The sequence below is a fragment of the Vicia villosa genome, linkage group LG4 (genome assembly GCF_029867415.1).
Source record: "Vicia villosa cultivar HV-30 ecotype Madison, WI linkage group LG4, Vvil1.0, whole genome shotgun sequence".
NCBI lineage: Eukaryota > Viridiplantae > Streptophyta > Magnoliopsida > Fabales > Fabaceae > Vicia > Vicia villosa.
Window position 1 is genome coordinate 11,086,258 of NC_081183.1, and position 19,487 is coordinate 11,105,744.

Consider the following 19,487-nt stretch of genomic DNA (forward strand, 5'->3'; position numbering starts at 1 on the left):
TTGCAAATTTGTCATATTTTGGGGTTATCGAGCGCATTTTGGTGTTTGATTACGCGAAGTTTCAGATTCCTGTATTTGGTTGCAAGTGGGTTGAAAATAATAGTGGCATACGAATGGATAAGTCAGGATTTTTGCAAGTGGATCTCAATAGGGTAGGGTACAAAGATGAGCCTTTCATTTTAGCCTCTCAAGCTAAACAAGTGTTCTATGTCAATGATCCTTCAAGTACGAAATGGTCTATAGTGCTTTTATCTAACAAAATAGTTGATGAAAACATTGAAGATCAAGGTGATATTGGTGTTGGCATTGATTCTTGTACAAGAAGCGATCAAAATGAGAATGAATCTTGTACTAGAAATGATCATAATGAGGGTATTTGGATTAATCCAACCGTCCGCGTTGTTAAGAGACGCGTTGAACACAATGCTACCAAGAAAAGAAAGAGACGTTAGTGATAAAGGTAATAGTTTTATTCACTTTGTACCGATTGTTTTATTCAATAGTATAGTACTTATTCAATTTGTTTTATTCAATTTGTACCGATTGTTTTATTCAATTTGTACCGATTATTTTATTCAATTTTTACCGACTAATTTGTTTTGAACCATGTATCCGTTTGTCGACTTCTTTACATGTAAATATACTATTTTGACGATTCCGGATCTGCTCATGCACTTATCTTTACATTTCGGGACTGTTTTTTTATCGGTTTTGCTTCTGCCCGTAATCAAAAGTCGGGCTTAGGGTCTGAATTTCGGAAAACCGACTTTATTTTTGAGTCCGTGGGGACGTTTTACCATAGCCATGTAAATTTCGTTCAATTCCGACAACTTTCTTTTTTGACGCTCATTTTGATTTGTACCGATTTCGTTTCCGATACACTTGTTCATGCATGGTTTAACTTGTATAGATTGTAAGCTTATTAATAGTGTACTAATGTGCTTTACTTTGTTTGATACAGGTTCAATGGCTTCAGATAAAGATGCTCCACCTACAAACTCACAAGAAAACTCACAAGAAAGAGATGCTCCGGATACAAATGCTCCACCTGATACTGAAGCAAAAGAAGTTGCACGAGGCATCACGATTATGAAGGGAATCATACGACATAGAGACCAAGGATTAGTATACCCTTTGGAATGGAATTCTGAAAACCAACCAATTGGTCCTAATTCTGCAAAGTTGACAAGTTACATTGGTACACTTGTTCGTATGCATATTCCAATCTCCGTAGCTAAATGGAATATGAAGAGTGACGACTTGGATAATAAAAAAAAGGCGATTTGGGAAGAGCTTCAGGTATATACCATATATGGTTGTTGTTATTATATTGAAGATAAATTGTTTACATTACTTATACTAACACACTATGCGTATGTTTTTTTGCAGAGGACCTTTGACATACCAGATGAGCGTAAAAAGTACATACTTAGTTTGGCCGGAAAAAGATATAGAGGGTGGAAAGCTTTTTTGACAAATAACTATCTTAAGGATAAAGATGGAAACTTTCTTGAAGAGGCGCCGGGAAGACCACTAAAGTATAAGATCTTCATTGATGAAGAAGATTGGGTTAAGTTTGTAAATCAAAGAGATGAAGCTTTTCGGAAAAGGAGTGTCACAAATAGCGCGAGAGCATCAAAACCCGCATATCCATACAAAAAAGGGCGTATGGGATATGCACGCTTGGAGGATAAAATCGTAAGTAAATAGAAATGCGTTTTAATTAATTGTCTAAATGTGTTTTATTTGACGATTTTGCGATTTGTGTCAATGCATAGTTGGAGGAGTCTAAAAGTGAGGAAACCTCACTTCCTGTACATGTGTTGTGGAGGGAAGCTCGGGTGGGCAAGAATCAAGCCGTCGATCCCGAAGTTCAGAGAGTGTATACTGAATGTGTAAGTATAATACTGTGTCTTTATTTAAATCAAATGTTTTTTAATATATAAATGATTTTTTATCTCCACTAATAATTATTGAAATATAAATGAATTACAGGAGACCTTGTCGCAATCGGTGTCCACCGGTGAGGATCATGATGATAGGAGCGTACTTAGTAGAGCCCTACATGCTCCTGAGTATCCCGGTCGGGTGAGGGGTAAGGGTCATGGTGTGACTCCAACCTCTTATTACAAGAATCCTAGGAGAAGAAATCCTTCAAATGAAGAAGTGTTGCAAAAGTTGGCGGAATTGCAAGCACAAGTCTCTGCATTGCAAAAAGATAAAGATTTGTATATAAGAGAAAAGTGCAATACTGCATCGGTGAGAGAAACTAGTGATAAAGCTAGTTTCAACGGTCAAAGAAAATTTCCCGAGGTATTTCTTACAAATTTTTCTATTTCCTTACAAATTGTTCTATTTTGTTAACGATAATGACTTTATATTTACTATTGGTTTAGGGCATTTCTTCTTGCCAACTATTCTTATCGGCACCGTGTTATCGCCTAGTTGGCAAGGGAAAAGTGCACAACACTGTGGGAGATTTACTTCACCATAGACCGCTCCCGGATGGACACCTGAAAGTATCGGTGGATGTTGTAGTAGATCATGATGCGATGCTACCGGTACCTGACTTGGTCTCAGAGACGACATTGCTGCGAGATGCAATAGGATCATTTGTTGCATGGCCCTCAGAGCTCATTGTCATTAGTGATGAGGTATATTGAAAACGATTAAGAAATCATTTAGTTTTCGAATGTCAATTCTAAACCGTTTATTAACTATTTTTTACATTTTAATTTTAGATTGCTCCTATAAAACCCGCAAATAAGGGTAAAGGGATTTTACAGGAGGAGGAGTCTGTTGCATCACTAAAAGAGGTACATTTAAAGTGTTAATAATTAATCTGAATCTAAATCTGCATGATTTTATATTTTACCTAACTTATATGATTTTTAGGCATCCGCTCGGGAGTCACAACAAGTGACGCAGCATGTTCGTACCGTACCACCCACTGGTCCTCCGAAGCCAGCGGGAAAAAAAGGCGGTGCTTTTGTGCCTCGGTACCGGTCGACGCTCGCAACAATGGTTGATATGTCCGATTTGAAGGACGGTGCTTTACGTGAAATCGTTATGGATGAGAGTGTCTTCGGTATTGAATTCAAGTCACTTATTGAACTTGATGACTTGGAGGAGATTTTTAAGCATGATCAACTAGGCGTCAATAACATGCACTCATACATCCGGTAATATTCCCTCATCCGATATATTATTTAATTAGTCTCACAATATAATTTATTTACACATTTCAATGAAAATAATCTAATGTTTGTTATGTTTTTATTTAAGGTTGTTGTATGACAGAGTGTTGCGCGGGACTCCGTTGTCTAACAGATTCCGTTTCGTGTCTTCCGCCCACTGCAGCGGAATGGCAATTGCTTCGGAACCGGAATCAGTTAGACAGCACTTAGTCGATAGATTCATGTCCACCGGCAACACAGAAAGTCTGCATCTTTGGGCGTATAATACCCGACCAGTAGGGTTAGTTTCTCATTCTTTGTTCATCTAATCTCTGTTTCTTTTGTGTATAGCAAAATTTTCATATAACCTATTGTTTTTATTTATAGAGCACACTGGTTGCTGCTTGCTATCAACCCTATAAGGGAAGTCGTGTATTATCTGAATTCGGTAAACGGTGAATGGACCAATTATCAGGCCATGAAGGACATCGTTGATTTGTAAGTGGGATCGTTCTAAATATATATTCGTGTATATTTATATATATTTACTTATTTGTGGGATTGATCTAAACATATGCTTTTATATATTTGTTAATTAGATCAATACAAGTGTTCCGAAGTCAACGGGACGCACAGGTATCCCGAACTAAATCTAGCAACATTACTTGGATCCAAGTGCAGGTACATTATTTTTCACAATGTTGCTTATAATATATTTATGCTACTTGATAAAACAATGCACAACTATAGAATCTTATTTGTTTTTCTATGTAGTGTCCGCAACAGCGAAACAGTTACGATTGCGGATACTTTGTATTGCGGTATATAAAAGAAATCCTTCAGGCAAATCAATTAGAGATTCCGCTCACGGTATGAATTTATAACTTAAGATAATTTCATATAACTTATTACATTTAACTAAATGTATCATTCATATTTTTTTTTTGTAGTACCTTGACGAATTCCGTGTCGCTTCATACCCGAAACTTAAGTTGGAAGAAATAAAAGAGGATTTGAGTCATTTTTACATTAAGCACTTTTTCATGTAGGATTTGTGTCGATTTACTTACAATTTTATATAACATTATTGATGTTGTAATATATGATGTATATATATAATTTTGGATATTATTTTGGTATATATATTGTCTTACTGATGGCTGAAATAATATCGTCGAAAATAAATTACAGGTCGAAAATAAATTACAGGTCGAAAATATTACAGGTCGACTGGGAGGATTAAATTACAGGCTGCACATTAAAAAACCTCACAAACCTACTAAAGCGCTTCTAAGTAAAAGCGCTGCCAAAGATTAATAAAAAAAGAATTAAAAAAAAAACGCAACATACGAAAGCGCTTCTGTAAAAGCGCTCTTATAGGGTGGGCTTTAAGAGCGCTTTTTCCTAAAAAAGCGCTCTTAAAGGCCACCCTATAAGAGCGCTTTTCCAAAAGCGCTTTCGTATGCTGCTTTTTTTTTTTTTTTACTCTCACAGGGGGGGCTATAAGAGCGCTTTTCTGGAAAAAGCGCTCTTAAAGGGGGGCCTACGAGAGCTCTTTTTCCAGGAAAACGCTCTTATAGGGGGACCTACGAGAGCGCTTTTTCCAGAAAAGCGCTCTTATAGGGGGGGCCTACCAGAGCGCTTTTAGAAGCGCTTTTGTAGGCTACGCCAGCGCAGCCTTTAACAGCGCTTTTAAGCGCTCTTAAAGCCCAAAAAAAGCGCTGTAAAAGCCCTTGTACGGCGTAGTGTGAGTAGGCAATGACGATGTAAATTTGCAAGCCATACCCCGACTACGCTGTATTAGGCTTGAGGGAAACAGTTCCTACTCGGTCTTATACTTAAATCTTATCTCAAGAGTGGAAGAAGCCCAATAAAAATGTGAAGCCTGAGAATATGGTAATATTCCTTAATGATGTTAGGTGAATGACGTCATAAGATGAAATATTATTCTTATAGCGACTATCCAAAAGAATGTTTTTGAACTTGGGAAATAAGCATGGATCAGTCCTAGAAAAACACATGATCAAGGCAAATGATTGAAAGATATCATAATGAATTATATTGTGACCTTTGTTCTCTTCGACGAAGGTTATTGGAGCGAATGTTATAGGTCTCAAGAAACCTTAGTAGAACTCCTATAAGATACCAAAGACGTTAACTCGATGTACACATAAAAATTGCTTAAACTTTATACTTCTTATATCCGACCGTCACTAAATTGAATGTCAAAGTATTTGCATGTATCACCCTCGTCGATTCATCCAAAACAACTAGACATGAAAGATATCCGGATCCGGAACTGCTACTACCCGACAATATTCATTTTCCAAAGAAAAAACTTTGTTATAGAAAAGAACACTCATAAAGGAGACTCCTTGGTCAAAGAAAGAAATAATTTCTTGGTTGAATTAATGCTACCAAAATACAAACCTCCATAGATAACATTAATAAAATTACATTGTGATTTTCGTACAAGAAATGTCACTCTTTTGTGAATTGTGATCGACAATATATCTCTTGTTTTGTTCATTGAAATAGTCCACATAGACAGATGGACACTTGTTTCTTCAATATATTAAACCCAGTCAAGAATCTATGTATGGAGTTAACTATGGAATTTAATAAAAAAGCTATTCTATATTTTTACTCAAAGCTTGAAGCCGGCCATTGCAAATAAAATTAGATAATTTAAGCTGAAAACCTAGGCCATTGTCACTTACAAAGCTTAGAGTCCTACAAGAGACAAATCCAAATTAAGAACACCTAATGCCCCAAAAACTCAAGGAATGTTTCTATTATTAGTTTTTAAAAATAGGGTTAAATATACCAAACCTTTCAGTAATATAGGCGAAATTCGCTTTTTTCTTGTAAATTTTTTTTTCAAACACTCGCTTCAAATATAAAAATACTATGTCTTTGGCCCCATAAGTGTAAAGTTTACCCTCTGTAATATTTTTTTGTTTGATTTTTTCCTCAGATTTGATATTTAAATTGCATGCTTAAGAGGTAATTCAAACAAAAAAATATTACAGGGAAGAGTCTAAAAAAATATTACCAAGAAATAAAGTGAACTTCGCCTATACTATAGGAGTTGAAAAGTGGTATTCACCCTTTAAAATATTATCAAAGTTATATTAGCATTACTTTTAACTTAATACTCTTAACACAAATGCCATTGGATCTAACGTTGGAGGACAAAGAAAAAAACAATATCTTATTTCTTAATTTTGTGTATAAAAGGGTTCACTTTGGTCACATAAAATAACAAGAAACATAATTAATAAGAGAAAATATCTTTTGAAGTAAAAATGGTGTCAAAAGCTGCTATCAACTCAATGCTTTTTCTGAGAATAATTACACTTGCAGCCTCAGTAGCAACCGTGGCCTTAATTGTTACCAACATTGCAAAATTTGATGGTGAAAAGGCAAAATTTCAAGATTTAATTGCATTCAGGTATGAAGAAAGCGTCCTAGCTAGCTAGTATTGATATAATCACATGTATCAGTATCGAGTTGAATAGAATGTTGAACATGCTTTTTATATCAGAACTACTTAGAATTTATTACTCAATATGTTAAAATTCTGCAGGTATGTTGTCGCAGTTGCATCAATTGCTGGTGCATATTGTATAGTGCAGCTACCATTTTCTATTTACTATGCTGTACAACAGAAGAGGTTGATACGCAATGGATTCTTGCCAGAATTTGACTTCTATGGAGACAAGGTCCTCACCTTTTTTTATTCTATATATAATGATGAAAACTATGGACAAGGAAAATCAAAAGAAAAGAAAAAATATTATGGCAATTCTTTAAAAATAGGTCTAAATTGGTAAAGTTGAAAATAGGTTAGTTCACTATTTGATTCAACTCGATATGAATTATAGTATAGTCGAACACATTTTGAATAGGATTATCTCTGCGAAGTTTTAAATAACCATCGTGGTTGTTTTACGATCACGATCACGTAAAGATACGTTTTTCCGATTTCGGTCAATACAGATGTTGTATCACGGTCGCCGCAATATGACTTAATCACAATTTATTTTTTATTATAAAAATTGTGCATAACGTTATAGGTAGCAGCATAACATTATAGGTAGCAGTATCTTCCAATGCCATTTTATAACGGTCGTTTTCGTAGTAACCGACCATTTTATAAAACCTTGATCTCTAGTGGAACTTATGAAAAACTAATTATAAAATATTAAAAAAAAATCTTGGAACACTTGTTTTTCGCGTGTGTGACATCTACTTGATTTTGTGTGAAAATTTTATTAATTTATTCGATCATCTGTGACATTTGATTAATTATGTGTAAAAATATGATTAATTCATTTGAGAAAATATTTATTTTAATTCACAATAAAAATTATATGAACTAACTACATTTTACAAAGTGAACGACCATCTGACCATCTGCTCAATTGAATTAACCATATTTTTATGTATAATCATTACAACAAGTGTATGAAAAATATATGTAAAATGTAAGATGCAACTATAAAACATGAAGTGATATTAATTTATGCAACTATATGTTTTATATGCACTATAAATCCAAAAGTGAGTTCATTGAAAGACTATTGAAATTGCAGGTGATTAGTGGTCTTCTGGCCTCAGGCATTGGTGCTGGTTTTGCAGTATCCATTGAATTCAAGAGGCTCATTGATCAAATATTTGATGATTCTGGTGTCTCAAAGCAGGATCCAACGAGGAGCACAATTACCAAGTTTTATGTTCGTGGAATTATTGCTTCTGGTGTTCTTTCTGTGGCATTCCTTGCCATGTTTGTGGTGTCTTTCCTTTCCTCCTTCAATAGAAACAAAAGCAAAGGCATTTTTGGGTGATGATGATATTGTTTTGTCAACAACAAATATCAATTGAAGTAGAGTTTCTAATAAAGACTATTAAAGATGAATTTCTAATGTATTTTGATATTCATCATGTTTTTTATTTATTTATTTTTGGCTATGTGAACATGCAAAACATTATTTGTTTTCAATTGATTTATAATTTGTGTCCAATAATTTATTTATTTTCTGATTTAGGTGTTTTTTATTATTGAAGTTCAAGTATTGCATTTTTTATTTAAGATAATATATATCTATTATCTATTAGGGTTAAGTATATTTAAAATTCCTCTAAAGTTATGTACTTTTACTTTTCGTTCCATTAAAAAAATTTGTCAAAGAATCGTTCTTCAAAAGTTATATATTTTAATTTTAAATCCCTACTGTAATTTAGCGACGATTTTTATAACTTAACGACTGAATTAGCGACAGTTTTAACACGATGGTCCAAAAGTTAAAATTCCTAACTTTAGAGGGACAATTCTTTAAGGAATTTTTTAGAAGGACGAAAAATGAAAATCATTAATTTTAAAGAGACTTTAAACATATTTAATCATATCTATTATCTATCTATTATAATATATTAAATAAGAAGTGCACTTTGTTGACCACTCAACTCCATATGTACCACGCCACCATTATTCTTATGTGATGTCTCTCAAAGCACATACTATTTATTTTTTGAGGTCTTGAGTTCGAACTTTGGCAAAAACAAAAATATATTAACATAAATAGATAATAGAATTCGAGTCGGTGTGTCGATGCTCTGATGCGTAGCACTCGGGGGGTGTTTGCTTGTTTTGATTTTGTTGTTATATCTTGTTGGATTTTGTTGATGTTATCGTTTTGTTGAGACATGTTGGATAGTTATTGCAATGTTGGCAAAGACGTTATGATTGAATTATATTGGTATTGAATTCTGATGCGATGGTAGAAAGTTGTTTGGATTTACATGACTAATGATGTATGATTTTCCTCCGATATAAGTGTTATGTATCCATGACTTATGAGCATGATTTGTGATTTGTTTAATTTAATATATGTGACGCCTCAAATGTGATGTTGGTTTTTGAGATTTTATACTCTGATTTTTCTATTAATTGTGGGGTAGGTTTGGGGTGTTACATTAGTGGTATCAGAGCAGGTCGGTCCAAGACCTTTTTTTCACTTGATTTGGTGTTGGTCTTGGTTGGTAGGTGAGGGGGACTTATTTTTTTCCGTCTTTTTTGTATTCTTGTATTCGGGTTAAGCACCCCTAGTGCTTGTGAAATATACCTTTAGCTTATAATAAAAAGAGCAGGTTGGTCCGTCTGACCATGTGTCGTGTCGTAGTGTAGTCTAATAATACTCGTATTATTATTTGTGCTGATTGCTTTTGTGTTGTAGTGATGAGTTGAGATGGCTGGGAGGAATGATGATGCGATTGCTGCTGCTTTGGAAGCAATGGCTCAAACTTTGGAACATCAGCCGAATGTTGGTGAGAATGTTGTTTCTCGCAATTTGGATACCTTTCAAAGGGAGAATCCTCCTGTGTTTAAGGGAACTCATGATCCTGATGGCACATTGACTTGGCTAAAGAAGATTGAGAGAATCTTTCGTGTGATGGATTGTACTCTAGATCAGAAGGTTCGGTATGGGACTCATATGCTAGCGGTTAAGACTGGTGACTGGTGGCTAGAGACTCGTCAGAGGTTGGAGGCTAATGGTGAGGAGATCACTTGGGTTGTGTTCCGTAGGGAGTTCTTGAGGAAGTACTTTCCTGAAGATGTCTGTGGCAAGAAGGAAGTCAAAATTCTTGAGTTGAGGCAAGGGAATAAGTCGGTTGTGGAGTATGCTGCCAAGTTTGGTGAGTTGGCTAAGTTTTATCAACACTATGATGGACCAGATGGTGAATTTTATAAGTGCATCAAGTTTGAGAACGGATTGCGCCCAGAAATCAAGAAGGCGGTTAGTTACCAGAAGATTTGTATCTTTGCTGATTTGGTTGATAGTTGTCGGATTTATGAAGAGGACAACAATGCTCATTATCGGGTTACCAATGAAAAGCGGGGAAAGAGTCAACAAGTCAGTGACAAGCCTTATGATGCTCCAGTTGGAAAGGGTAAGTAGAAAGCTAATGAAGGCAAGAGAACTAGTGGGGGAGATGCTCCTGCTGGTATTGTGTGCTTCAAGTGTGGCAAAGCTGGTCACAAGAGCACTGTGTGTACTATTGACGCGGAGAGGTGTTTCCGTTGTGAGAAGTTTGGACATGAGGCGTCTGAATGCCAGCATAAGTAGATGGTGTGTTTTAATTGTGGTGAAGAAGGACATATTGGAAGCAAGTGTCAGAAGCCCAAGAACGAGCAAGCTAGTGGAAAGGTGTTCGCCTTGTCGGGAACTCAGACCACTAGTGAGGATGCACTCATTAGAGGTACATGTTTCATTAATAACATTCCTTTGATTACTATTATTGATACCGGTGCTACGCATTGTTTTATCTCTAGTGATTGTGTTGAAAGATTGGGTCTTGCGTTGTCTGCTATGAATGGAGAGATGGTTGTCGATACTCCGGCTAAGGGATCGGTGACTAGTTCTCTTGTGTGTTTAAAGTGTCCCGTGTCGATTTTCGATAAAGACTTTGTTGTTGATTTTGTTTGCTTGTCGTTGAGAGAATTGGATGTGATCTTGGGTATGAATTGGATAGAGCATAATAGAATTTGAGTATTAATATAAATAAAGATAGTTAGCTTTAATTTGGTACAATAACAATAAAATATAGTCTTTTGGGTGTATTGGAGATTTAAATAGTTGTGTGTCTAGAAAGGATTTTCTATTTTTCCATTCAAAATAGTTTGTTGAGCGACTTTCAATTTTTCCGTCCGAAAATTGATGTTGAGAGAAAAGGTTTTCAATTTTTCCGTCCAAAAATTGCAGTTAAGAGAGAGTTTGCAATTTTTCCGTTAAAAAGTTGTAGCTGAGACAGGATTTGCAATTTTTTGATTCAAAAGTTGCAATTAAGCTAGTGTTTGCAATTTTATTTCTTAAAAATTGGAGTTTGAAGGGTTAGCAATTTTATGAGAGGTTTTATAATTTTATTCTTATAAATATTATAAGATTAATAATGAATTTGTGAATTTTGTTTTGAATTTTTTTGTATTTTTTCTTATTTTGTGGGTATGCTTCCGCGTGCATAGAAATATTTTTTTGTTATTTTCCTAACAACTGGTATCAGAGCTAAGATTCTAGTCAAGGGAGGAAGGAAAACTTTGATCAAGCGATAAAGAAAGAGTAACAAAAATTATAATTAAGAGAGGAAGAAGACAAAAAGATTGAAGGGCAATAATTTTGTAAATGTAAGTAATCATTATAATTATAACAAACGTTTTCAAGATGAAATTGAAGACAAAGTGAAGATATGTAACACTTTTGATGAATGGAGGATTTATTGGGTCAAAAATTATATTCATCCAAGTCTCATATCGAGTAGAAGGAAGAAAATAAAATTTGAATATTAATATAAATAAAGATAATTAGTTTTTATTTACAACAACAAAATATAGTCTTTTAGGTGTATTGAGGATTTGGGTAGTTGTGTGTCTAGAAAGGATTTTCTATTTTCCTTTCAAATATAGTTTGTTGAGTGAGTTTGGAGTTTTTTTGTCCAAAAATTGCAGTTGAGAGAGAGTTTGCAATTTTTTTGACCAAAACTTGCAGTGGAGAGATGACTTGCAATTTTTCCGTTCAAAAGTTGCAGTTAAGAGATAATTTGCAATTTTTCTATTCAAAAGTTGTTATTGAGGGAGTATTTGCAGTTTTCTCCTTAAAAATTTCAGTTTGAAGGGTTTGTAATTTTCTCATAAAAATTGCAATTTTATGAGAGGGTTTATAATTTTGTTCTTGTAAAAATTGTAAGTTTAATAATGAATTTGTGAGTTTTGTTTTGAATTTTTTTTTTGTATTATTTTCTTCTTTTGTGGGGTATGCTTCCGTTTGCATAGAACTTTTTTTTGTTATTTTCCTAACACCTAACACGACTGACCCAACACATATGGAGGCCCGAGTAAAAAATAATAAAATGCGGTATTTAAAAAACTTATTAATATCAATATCTTATAGATGGAGTTGAACCGGTTAGGCACTAAAACTCACAATAACCACTAAACTACATGTTAAATATTGCTTATTTTCAAAAATAGAGTTAATTATTATTTATTTCATTAAATTTCTATAAAGCCCAAAATAAAATTGAGGTCCTAAATTATTTGTGGCTCTATGTTGTAGCTCTTACTGCACATGCAAAGAACTTACACTTATCCTTAACCTAGGTTTCCCTATATACCTTAAAGGATTCATTTCACTAGTAACCCTCTCATAATCAACTTTGACACATTTGTAAATAAGACCAGGTGTGGGAACAATAAAAAAGTATGAAAGAATCTAGCAAGAAAAGTGAGAATTTGAGGAATCAGTCATTTGGTTCTAACCTTATTAGAGACTTTACATTTTTTTTGAAGAATTAAGGATATATTAATTCAAAAAGCTGATATGTACAAAGGTGATCAAAAGATCCAACCCCTCAAAGACACTATACCATCAAAGCAACTATGTGATGCCTAATCCTTTTGGATTGTCATCCCCTATACACAATGCAATCTATTATGTTTATCTATTGTATTACTAGAATTGTTATTTCCAAACACTATATCATTTTTGTATGGCCAAATCCCATAAATCGCTTCAGCAAAAGCTAGCTTCAGTACTTTAGCACGCCACCTGTTCTTCTTAGTGGACTGAAGGACCCAATCGAGCTCCTCTCTCCAGCTTTGCGGATGGTGATCCACCTCAAGCCAATGGAGCACATCCAACCAAATGTTTTTTGTCTTCCTACATTGAAAAAACAGAGAGACTTTACACATTGGTGCTACCAAATAACACCTTAAAAATCTTTTGAATCATCAAAATGAATAAAAAGACAGATAGCACCATTCATTAATTCCCTGAATAAAAAATAAGGTAAAATTTCAAACTTTAAATCATGGGTTTGAGCGTAACTTTGAAGTTCAAAAGAGAAATAAGCAAAACCCATTTGAGCAAGGAAGATTGAGGTTTATTGGAAGGTCCATGATATGTCGTTGTTGTAGCCATGAATCATGAAGATGAGAGCACGTGGTGGAGTTGTGAAATTTGGAAGCCATGATTTGGTGAAGAGGGTGAGGTTTTTTGGTGTTTAAAAGGAGGAAAATGAGTGCGATGAAATACGGAAAAAAAATATATTTAAATATAAATTAATTAACATAAATGTTTTTAAGATTTTATCAAAAAATTAATAAATCCATTTATTTAAAATAAAAATACACAAATGCTTACTTAGCACAATAGTGACAGTGCCACATATGGATGTCAATGGGTTGGGGCTGAGGATACATTTCCATCAAACACCCGCCCTCAAATCTATTTCTTATCCCTGCTACGGGGGAGGGGGGTTGTCCCACATCCCCGCTCTCGCGGATCTTCGCCGGTCTCCACGCATCCCCAAGATTCATGCGGAGATCCGTAAACATGATTTTTTATTTATTATTTTAAACTAAATTAATAGTAAAAAATTCAAAAACTAACCACAAGAAATTTAAAATTATTGCTTTATGATAAATATATTATTTTAACAATATTTAATCTATAATATTGAGTGTATAAGATTAATTATATGAAATGACAAATAAACTTATATAATAATTTAATTATATAAAAATTAATGACATTATGCTATTTTAGGCGGGACGGGGACTCCACGGGACAAAGAATATTTACGTCATCCCGGTCCCTGAAGTACCTTCGGGAAGATTTTGTTCCCCATCCCCGTCTCCGCAGGAGAAAAATTCCCCGTCTTTAAGGCCCCGGACGAAAAATCTCTATGAAGATCTCGCTAACGAAGACAAATTGACATCCCTACTCTCTAGTGTCACGTATTAAACGATGACACCACATGTACAAAAGTGAAGCGGGGCCAATAAAATAACATAAAAAGTAGAATTGGGGATCAAAAACTTAAGTTTTGAAATAAAAATTAAAAAATTAAAAATACCTAAATAAAATGACCTAAAGTGTGATTAAATGTAATTAATAAATGAGATATTTTATTCAACAAAGCACTCTTTAAAATTCAAATATAAATTATTCTTTGAATAATTAGATTCATTTCATACTTTTTTTAATATATACTAAAATAATAATACCAATAAAAAATCAATTTGAACATATTTAAAAAATAAGCAAGTTAATACCCCTAATTCTTTTTGAACGTTTCTTTTGTAGAAAGAAAATCTATTACTTTATCATTTTAAAAGTTCAATGTAATAATAGTTTTTTTTGTCATAACCCTTTTAATTACTCATTGTATTGAAAAAATAATATTGTTATAAAATTTCATATTAATATTCATTAAATATCTATATTGATTATGATATTTTATAATTTATTTTCTAAAATATTATATCATTGTTCCGTTAAACAATCTAAATTTATGAACGGACAAAGATATTCGATTGCGAGAGTGCGAATTTAAATCTACAACACCAAAAATTTAACCATTAATAAAAGTTTAGCAATTAAACTACTACACCAAAAAAAAATCTTAAACAATTTATAATAGTCAACAAAAGGAAAAATCAATGTATGAAATCCACCTCATCATTTTTATCTAAAAAAGAAAAAAGAAATGAACCTTATTGTGCCTTAAAAAACACTAGGAAATATTATAAAAGAGAATTCATACTTATTAAAAAAAAGTATACATTATTCATAAGGATAAATCCATCTAATACATCTAAATTAATTCAAAGAATTTAATAAATTATTCAATATGATAAAGCAAAGTAACATTGACTCATCTTTTACTATTACATACTAGGTAGAAAGGTTGTCACATAATATAAATTTGATAATCTCAATCCCTTTGATACCATAGAAACAATATGGAATCAAAATTTATCCCAAAAGTGCTTCTAAATTCAGGTCACAAAATGCCAATGCTAGGGTTTGGCACTGGAACTGTACCCTTACCACCATCTCATGAACTCATTCCAGCATTCATCAATGCCATCAAAGTTGGTTATAGGCATTTTGACACTGCAGCTTATTATGGTTCAGAAGAATCTCTTGGTCAAGCAATAGCACAATCATTGGAACAAGGTTTTATTGAAAATCGTAGTGAACTTTTTGTCACTACTAAACTATGGTGTACTGAGGCTCATCCCGGCCTTGTTCTCCCCGCACTCGAAAACTCACTCAAGTAATTCAATTACTCTGGCATATAATTTTTTTTCAAAATTATCGTAATTAAGATTTTTTACGCTTCGATTGATCTTTAAAGAATCTAACATTTTTGTCTTTTTTTTTTTTTGTGGTTTTTTTTGTGGTTCTTTAAGGAGGTTGGGCCTAGAATATGTGGATCTATACCTAATACATTTCCCAGTGAGGTTAAGACAAGGTGTTAAAGGGATTAACTACAACAATGGAGACATTCTTCCTTTTGACATGAAAGGAACATGGGAAGATATGGAAAAATGTGCTAATTTGGGCTTGACTAAGTCTATTGGTTTAAGCAACTTTGGTGTCAAAAGAATTTCTGAAATTCTACAATATGCATCTATTCCTCCTGCTCTTGTCACGGTAATCTTTTTCTCTCTCTTTTTAATTTTACATTGATATATAATATACGTTATAACAGTTAAATCTATATCAATTTTAATCAAAATTACAATTTTGTATTGATCCTACATATCTAACGTATAAAACTCCTGCAATTAAATATTCTTTACTGTCTGATGTACTTTAATAGGATAATTCAAAAAGATGTCTTCGGATATGCATTTTTGAATTATAAGAATATTTTGGAGTTTTCACCGTGGATCTGTGAGGAGGTATACTATATGGGTTCAGTGAGAATTTTCCATCTCTAGTGCCCTTGGTTGGGAGAATAGACCACCTTACCGGGCTTAGGAAGAAGCCCATTCAAAATGGCCAGCAATGGAAAGCCCATTTTATGTTGGGTTTTTTACTTAATATGGACTAATTAACTTTCATTTGAAAAGAAAGCTACTTTTAACACCCTCCTAAAAATTTTCGCACCCTTCTTAATTGGTCATTCCTTCAAAGGATCTTGCAATTCTTAAATGATAAAATTATTTCATTATTTTCCATGTTGATTAAATATTCCAAGAAACCAACTATATATTTAGAGATTGTTTATTTAAGTAAACTATTTAGTTAAAAAAAACTACCACATGAAAAAAAATAGTAATAATATTCATGAATGAGTTCTTTCTAGGTGGAAATGAATGTAGCATGGGCACAAGAAAATCTTAGAAATTTCTGCAAAGAGAAAGGAATTCACGTGAGTGCATGGTCACCTTTAGGAGCTAATGGAGCTGTGTGGGGTTCACTTGCTGTTATGGAGAGTCCAATACTCAAAGAAATTTCAACTTCATTAGGAAAAACTGTCGCACAAGTGAGTAATTTTCTCATTAACCATATTTCTATACTATTGCATGGATAAATAATATTTTCAATTTTAGGAATTTAGAGGTTATAATTATATTATAAATATTAATTAGCTACTAAATTGTGTTTCACTATTGAAGGTTGCATTGAGATGGATAATAGAGCAAGGTTCTACTCCAATTGTGAAGAGCTTCAACAAGGAAAGAATGAAAGGAAATCTTGAAATATTTGATTGGAAGCTAAGTGAGGATGATTTGGAGAATATCAAGAAAATACCACAATATAGGGCTTTTAAAGGAGAACGTTTTATCACAAAAAATGGACCTTACAAAACTGCAGAAGATCTTTGGGGTTAGGATGACATGAATTTCAAGAATGTTTTCTTTCTATTTACTTCATCAATAAATTAAATAAAAAAAAGTTATGTGTATTAGATTTTTTGAATTAAAAACTTCAAGTTAAAGTTTAATAATTATTATAAAAGATAATATAGTATAATAAATCTACTCTTTGTTTTGTGTGTAAGTGTTTTATATATATATATATATATATATATATATATATATATATATATATATATATATATATATATATATATATATATATATATATATATATATATATATATATAGTATAATAAAGTAATAATAAGAAAATAACATATCTTCTTGATGTCGGATCTAGTCGAGATTGTTATCTTTTGTGTGTCCAGATCAATAATTTATATTTTAGACATAATCTATAAAACTCTTCTAATTAGCATTGGAAATGTTTGCCTAAGTTATAGACAATCAGAAATTAACTCCTTACTTGCATTAGTGTCCTATTGTAGTTAAGATAATTCATTGAAGAAAAAATGGAATTGTTATTAAATGTGATTCAATTATTAAAAAATAGAAATTAGAGATCGTATACCTTAGAACCCTTTATGAAGGTATTTATATCTTGGGCCTGGCGGAGTAAATTAGGTAATACGTCTTGTGCTATTGGGCCTTGGCCGGTACAGAGCAACGGGTCAACAGTAAGGTTCTTGTCCCTGCCCCTAGCATTGACCTAGTTCGGGTTTGGCATCTTTGGGCTCCACCGCCTACGCTCTTGGAATGGCTAGTTCTTTATAGGGGGTGCGCCAGCTGTGCTTGAAGCGTGTTAACAAAGTGTGGAATCTACCTCAGAAGAGTGGCTTATGTCATCCTGTACAAGATTATAAGAACCTTTGTGGTTGCAATTTCTCATAGTTAACAGACCAAATATTGAAATACACAAAAACTTTACGGAATACTTAGCTCGTCGAGAAAGTCACAACGGTAGATAGTTCTACTTCTTCTTTACTCATTCCTCGGCTGACTGTGTCGTCGTGGATGCGGTCCTCCTTTTCGTATGTATGGTGGATGTGCTCTTCCATCATGATTTTTTTCCGTGTACCGTTGATCCATGGGCGATACATGGCGGTCAATGTCTTCGTAGTTGTCACTCGTTCATGACCGTGTAGAGACTCGACCGCCTGTGAATGGATGCTCTGGGTTGTATTTTATGAACGGTCAACTAAGTAGTACATCATTTTTATTACTTTATTTTGAGGTAGACTTTGTTCTCCACAATCCATTGAAATTTAAATAACAGTGTGCTCTTAGGGGATGTAGAAAATTATTCCTTGGGATCTTACTAGATTTGGCTTGCTCCGAGACTATTGTCAAATGGAGATAAGATTTCTTAAGAGCTTGTACACTAAGTCCATCTCTGGTTAGTGTGGATCGAACTTGACTTTCATCTCTGATGTGCTGTCTCCAAGCGGATTTGTGAATATGGGAATTTAGTTTGAGAATATGATCGATCAGAGATATCAAGGACGATGTTTCCCTTCGAGGTTATTAGACACTTGAGGCATATTCCTCTCGCGTAATCTTCCTTGCTAAGGATGCGATATTTGTTATTCTGTGAGAGTAAGATATCAAGTTATCTAAGGTCAAAGGATCTCCGCTATCATGTGTGTTTATATCCAATTGTCTGAGATTTAACTGCTCGACTATTCTGGATAAAAAGTTATCTGGGGGAATCCATCATCTACGAGGTATCTCATGGCATTTCATCAGTTGTGGGGATTGTCAAAACCACTGGTAACTTCGTACCTGAGATTCTTCGTATCTTCTCGTATCTCGAGTATCCTAGTGCACCTCGATATTTGCTTCTTGACTCAATGTCAATTTTCCATTTGGAAGAGGGGTCCTAATGAAAGATCGACGTTGAATTTCCTTATGTTGTAGACCTCAGTGGCGGAAATCAAATACGATGGAATAGAATCAGAATATACCTAACAATTTTTGTCATTGTAATGCGTAGTGCGATTCACAACGGTAAGTGTACTATAATTGGTGGTAACTCTGCGTTCGAGGCTCTGTTTACCCCATTGTGATCTAGGAATTCTTAACTACTACAAAACGCATAAACAACAACGCCATGGTCACCACGTTTCTTCACTACATTGTGGTGACATCTCTAAAATAAGGCGCTACAATATTAATTTTGCTTTTTGATTAAAAATTAATTGTATATAACAACGGTTGAGCAGTAAATCGCGGTAAAACCATTAAGCTTTCATGTGTTCGAACTTCAACGACATCATATATATTTTTCCTTTAATGTTAAAGCGCGTCTTTTATTTTATTTTTTTTTATATAAAAAACTTAAAGGGATATGACTACGGTTGGTACGTTCCATCGTTGTGATATATTTATAATATATAAATACTTATCAATACGGTTGATAGATAATCATTGTGAAATAATTTACCCATATATAAGCGGATTAATTATCACTTATTGACAGTAGCGTCGTTTCCTTCACAGTGAAACTCTAGCACCCATTTTTCTCTTCTTCTTCTTCGCCATTGGCTGTGAATCTTGTGCTTTATACATTAAGGTATTCTTCTTCTTACATCCTATTGTTACATAGTTCCTCATTATCTCGTTTGTTGCATGTTGTT

The 19,487-nt window shown here is 33.7% G+C and overlaps 4 protein-coding genes and 1 pseudogene across 4 annotated transcripts; 4 read left to right on the top strand and 1 right to left on the bottom strand.

Annotated features, from left to right (window-relative positions):
- The first annotated feature begins 959 nt into the window (after positions 1-959).
- LOC131596766 (uncharacterized) lies at positions 960-2,663 on the top strand. The gene is made up of 5 exons (XM_058869509.1): positions 960-1,299; positions 1,390-1,698; positions 1,779-1,895; positions 1,996-2,313; positions 2,397-2,663. The coding sequence occupies exons 1-5, from the start codon at positions 967-969 to the stop codon at positions 2,661-2,663; spliced, it is 1,344 nt and encodes a 447-aa protein (XP_058725492.1). The 5' UTR covers positions 960-966.
- A 3,821-nt stretch (positions 2,664-6,484) lies between these two features.
- Positions 6,485-8,026, top strand: LOC131596767 (CASP-like protein 4D1). The gene is made up of 3 exons (XM_058869510.1): positions 6,485-6,630; positions 6,766-6,901; positions 7,775-8,026. The coding sequence occupies exons 1-3, from the start codon at positions 6,485-6,487 to the stop codon at positions 8,024-8,026; spliced, it is 534 nt and encodes a 177-aa protein (XP_058725493.1).
- A 1,446-nt stretch (positions 8,027-9,472) lies between these two features.
- Positions 9,473-10,138, top strand: LOC131596768 (uncharacterized). The gene is made up of 2 exons (XM_058869511.1): positions 9,473-9,917; positions 10,038-10,138. The coding sequence occupies exons 1-2, from the start codon at positions 9,473-9,475 to the stop codon at positions 10,136-10,138; spliced, it is 546 nt and encodes a 181-aa protein (XP_058725494.1).
- Positions 10,139-12,292: 2,154 nt separating this feature from the next.
- Positions 12,293-13,241, bottom strand: LOC131596769 (caffeoylshikimate esterase-like; annotated as a pseudogene).
- Positions 13,242-14,979: 1,738 nt separating this feature from the next.
- On the top strand, positions 14,980-16,940 carry LOC131594490 (methylecgonone reductase-like). Its single transcript, XM_058866638.1, has 4 exons — positions 14,980-15,296; positions 15,433-15,676; positions 16,335-16,514; positions 16,648-16,940. The coding sequence occupies exons 1-4, from the start codon at positions 14,980-14,982 to the stop codon at positions 16,861-16,863; spliced, it is 957 nt and encodes a 318-aa protein (XP_058722621.1). The 3' UTR covers positions 16,864-16,940.
- Positions 16,941-19,487: the final 2,547 nt, after the last annotated feature.

Coding starts and splice junctions, on each gene's coding strand:
- LOC131596766 (XM_058869509.1), top strand. CDS start 967: ATGGCTTCAGATAAAGATGCTCCACCTACAAACTCACAAGAAAACTCA. Junction 1,699..1,778: donor CACGCTTGGAGGATAAAATC/GTAAGTAAATAG, acceptor GTCAATGCATAG/TTGGAGGAGTCTAAAAGTGA. Junction 2,314..2,396: donor GTCAAAGAAAATTTCCCGAG/GTATTTCTTACA, acceptor CTATTGGTTTAG/GGCATTTCTTCTTGCCAACT.
- LOC131596767 (XM_058869510.1), top strand. CDS start 6,485: ATGGTGTCAAAAGCTGCTATCAACTCAATGCTTTTTCTGAGAATAATT. Junction 6,631..6,765: donor CAAGATTTAATTGCATTCAG/GTATGAAGAAAG, acceptor AAAATTCTGCAG/GTATGTTGTCGCAGTTGCAT. Junction 6,902..7,774: donor TTGACTTCTATGGAGACAAG/GTCCTCACCTTT, acceptor TTGAAATTGCAG/GTGATTAGTGGTCTTCTGGC.
- LOC131596768 (XM_058869511.1), top strand. CDS start 9,473: ATGGCTCAAACTTTGGAACATCAGCCGAATGTTGGTGAGAATGTTGTT. Junction 9,918..10,037: donor ACACTATGATGGACCAGATG/GTGAATTTTATA, acceptor GGATTTATGAAG/AGGACAACAATGCTCATTAT.
- LOC131594490 (XM_058866638.1), top strand. CDS start 14,980: ATGGAATCAAAATTTATCCCAAAAGTGCTTCTAAATTCAGGTCACAAA. Junction 15,297..15,432: donor GCACTCGAAAACTCACTCAA/GTAATTCAATTA, acceptor TGGTTCTTTAAG/GAGGTTGGGCCTAGAATATG. Junction 15,677..16,334: donor TTCCTCCTGCTCTTGTCACG/GTAATCTTTTTC, acceptor AGTTCTTTCTAG/GTGGAAATGAATGTAGCATG.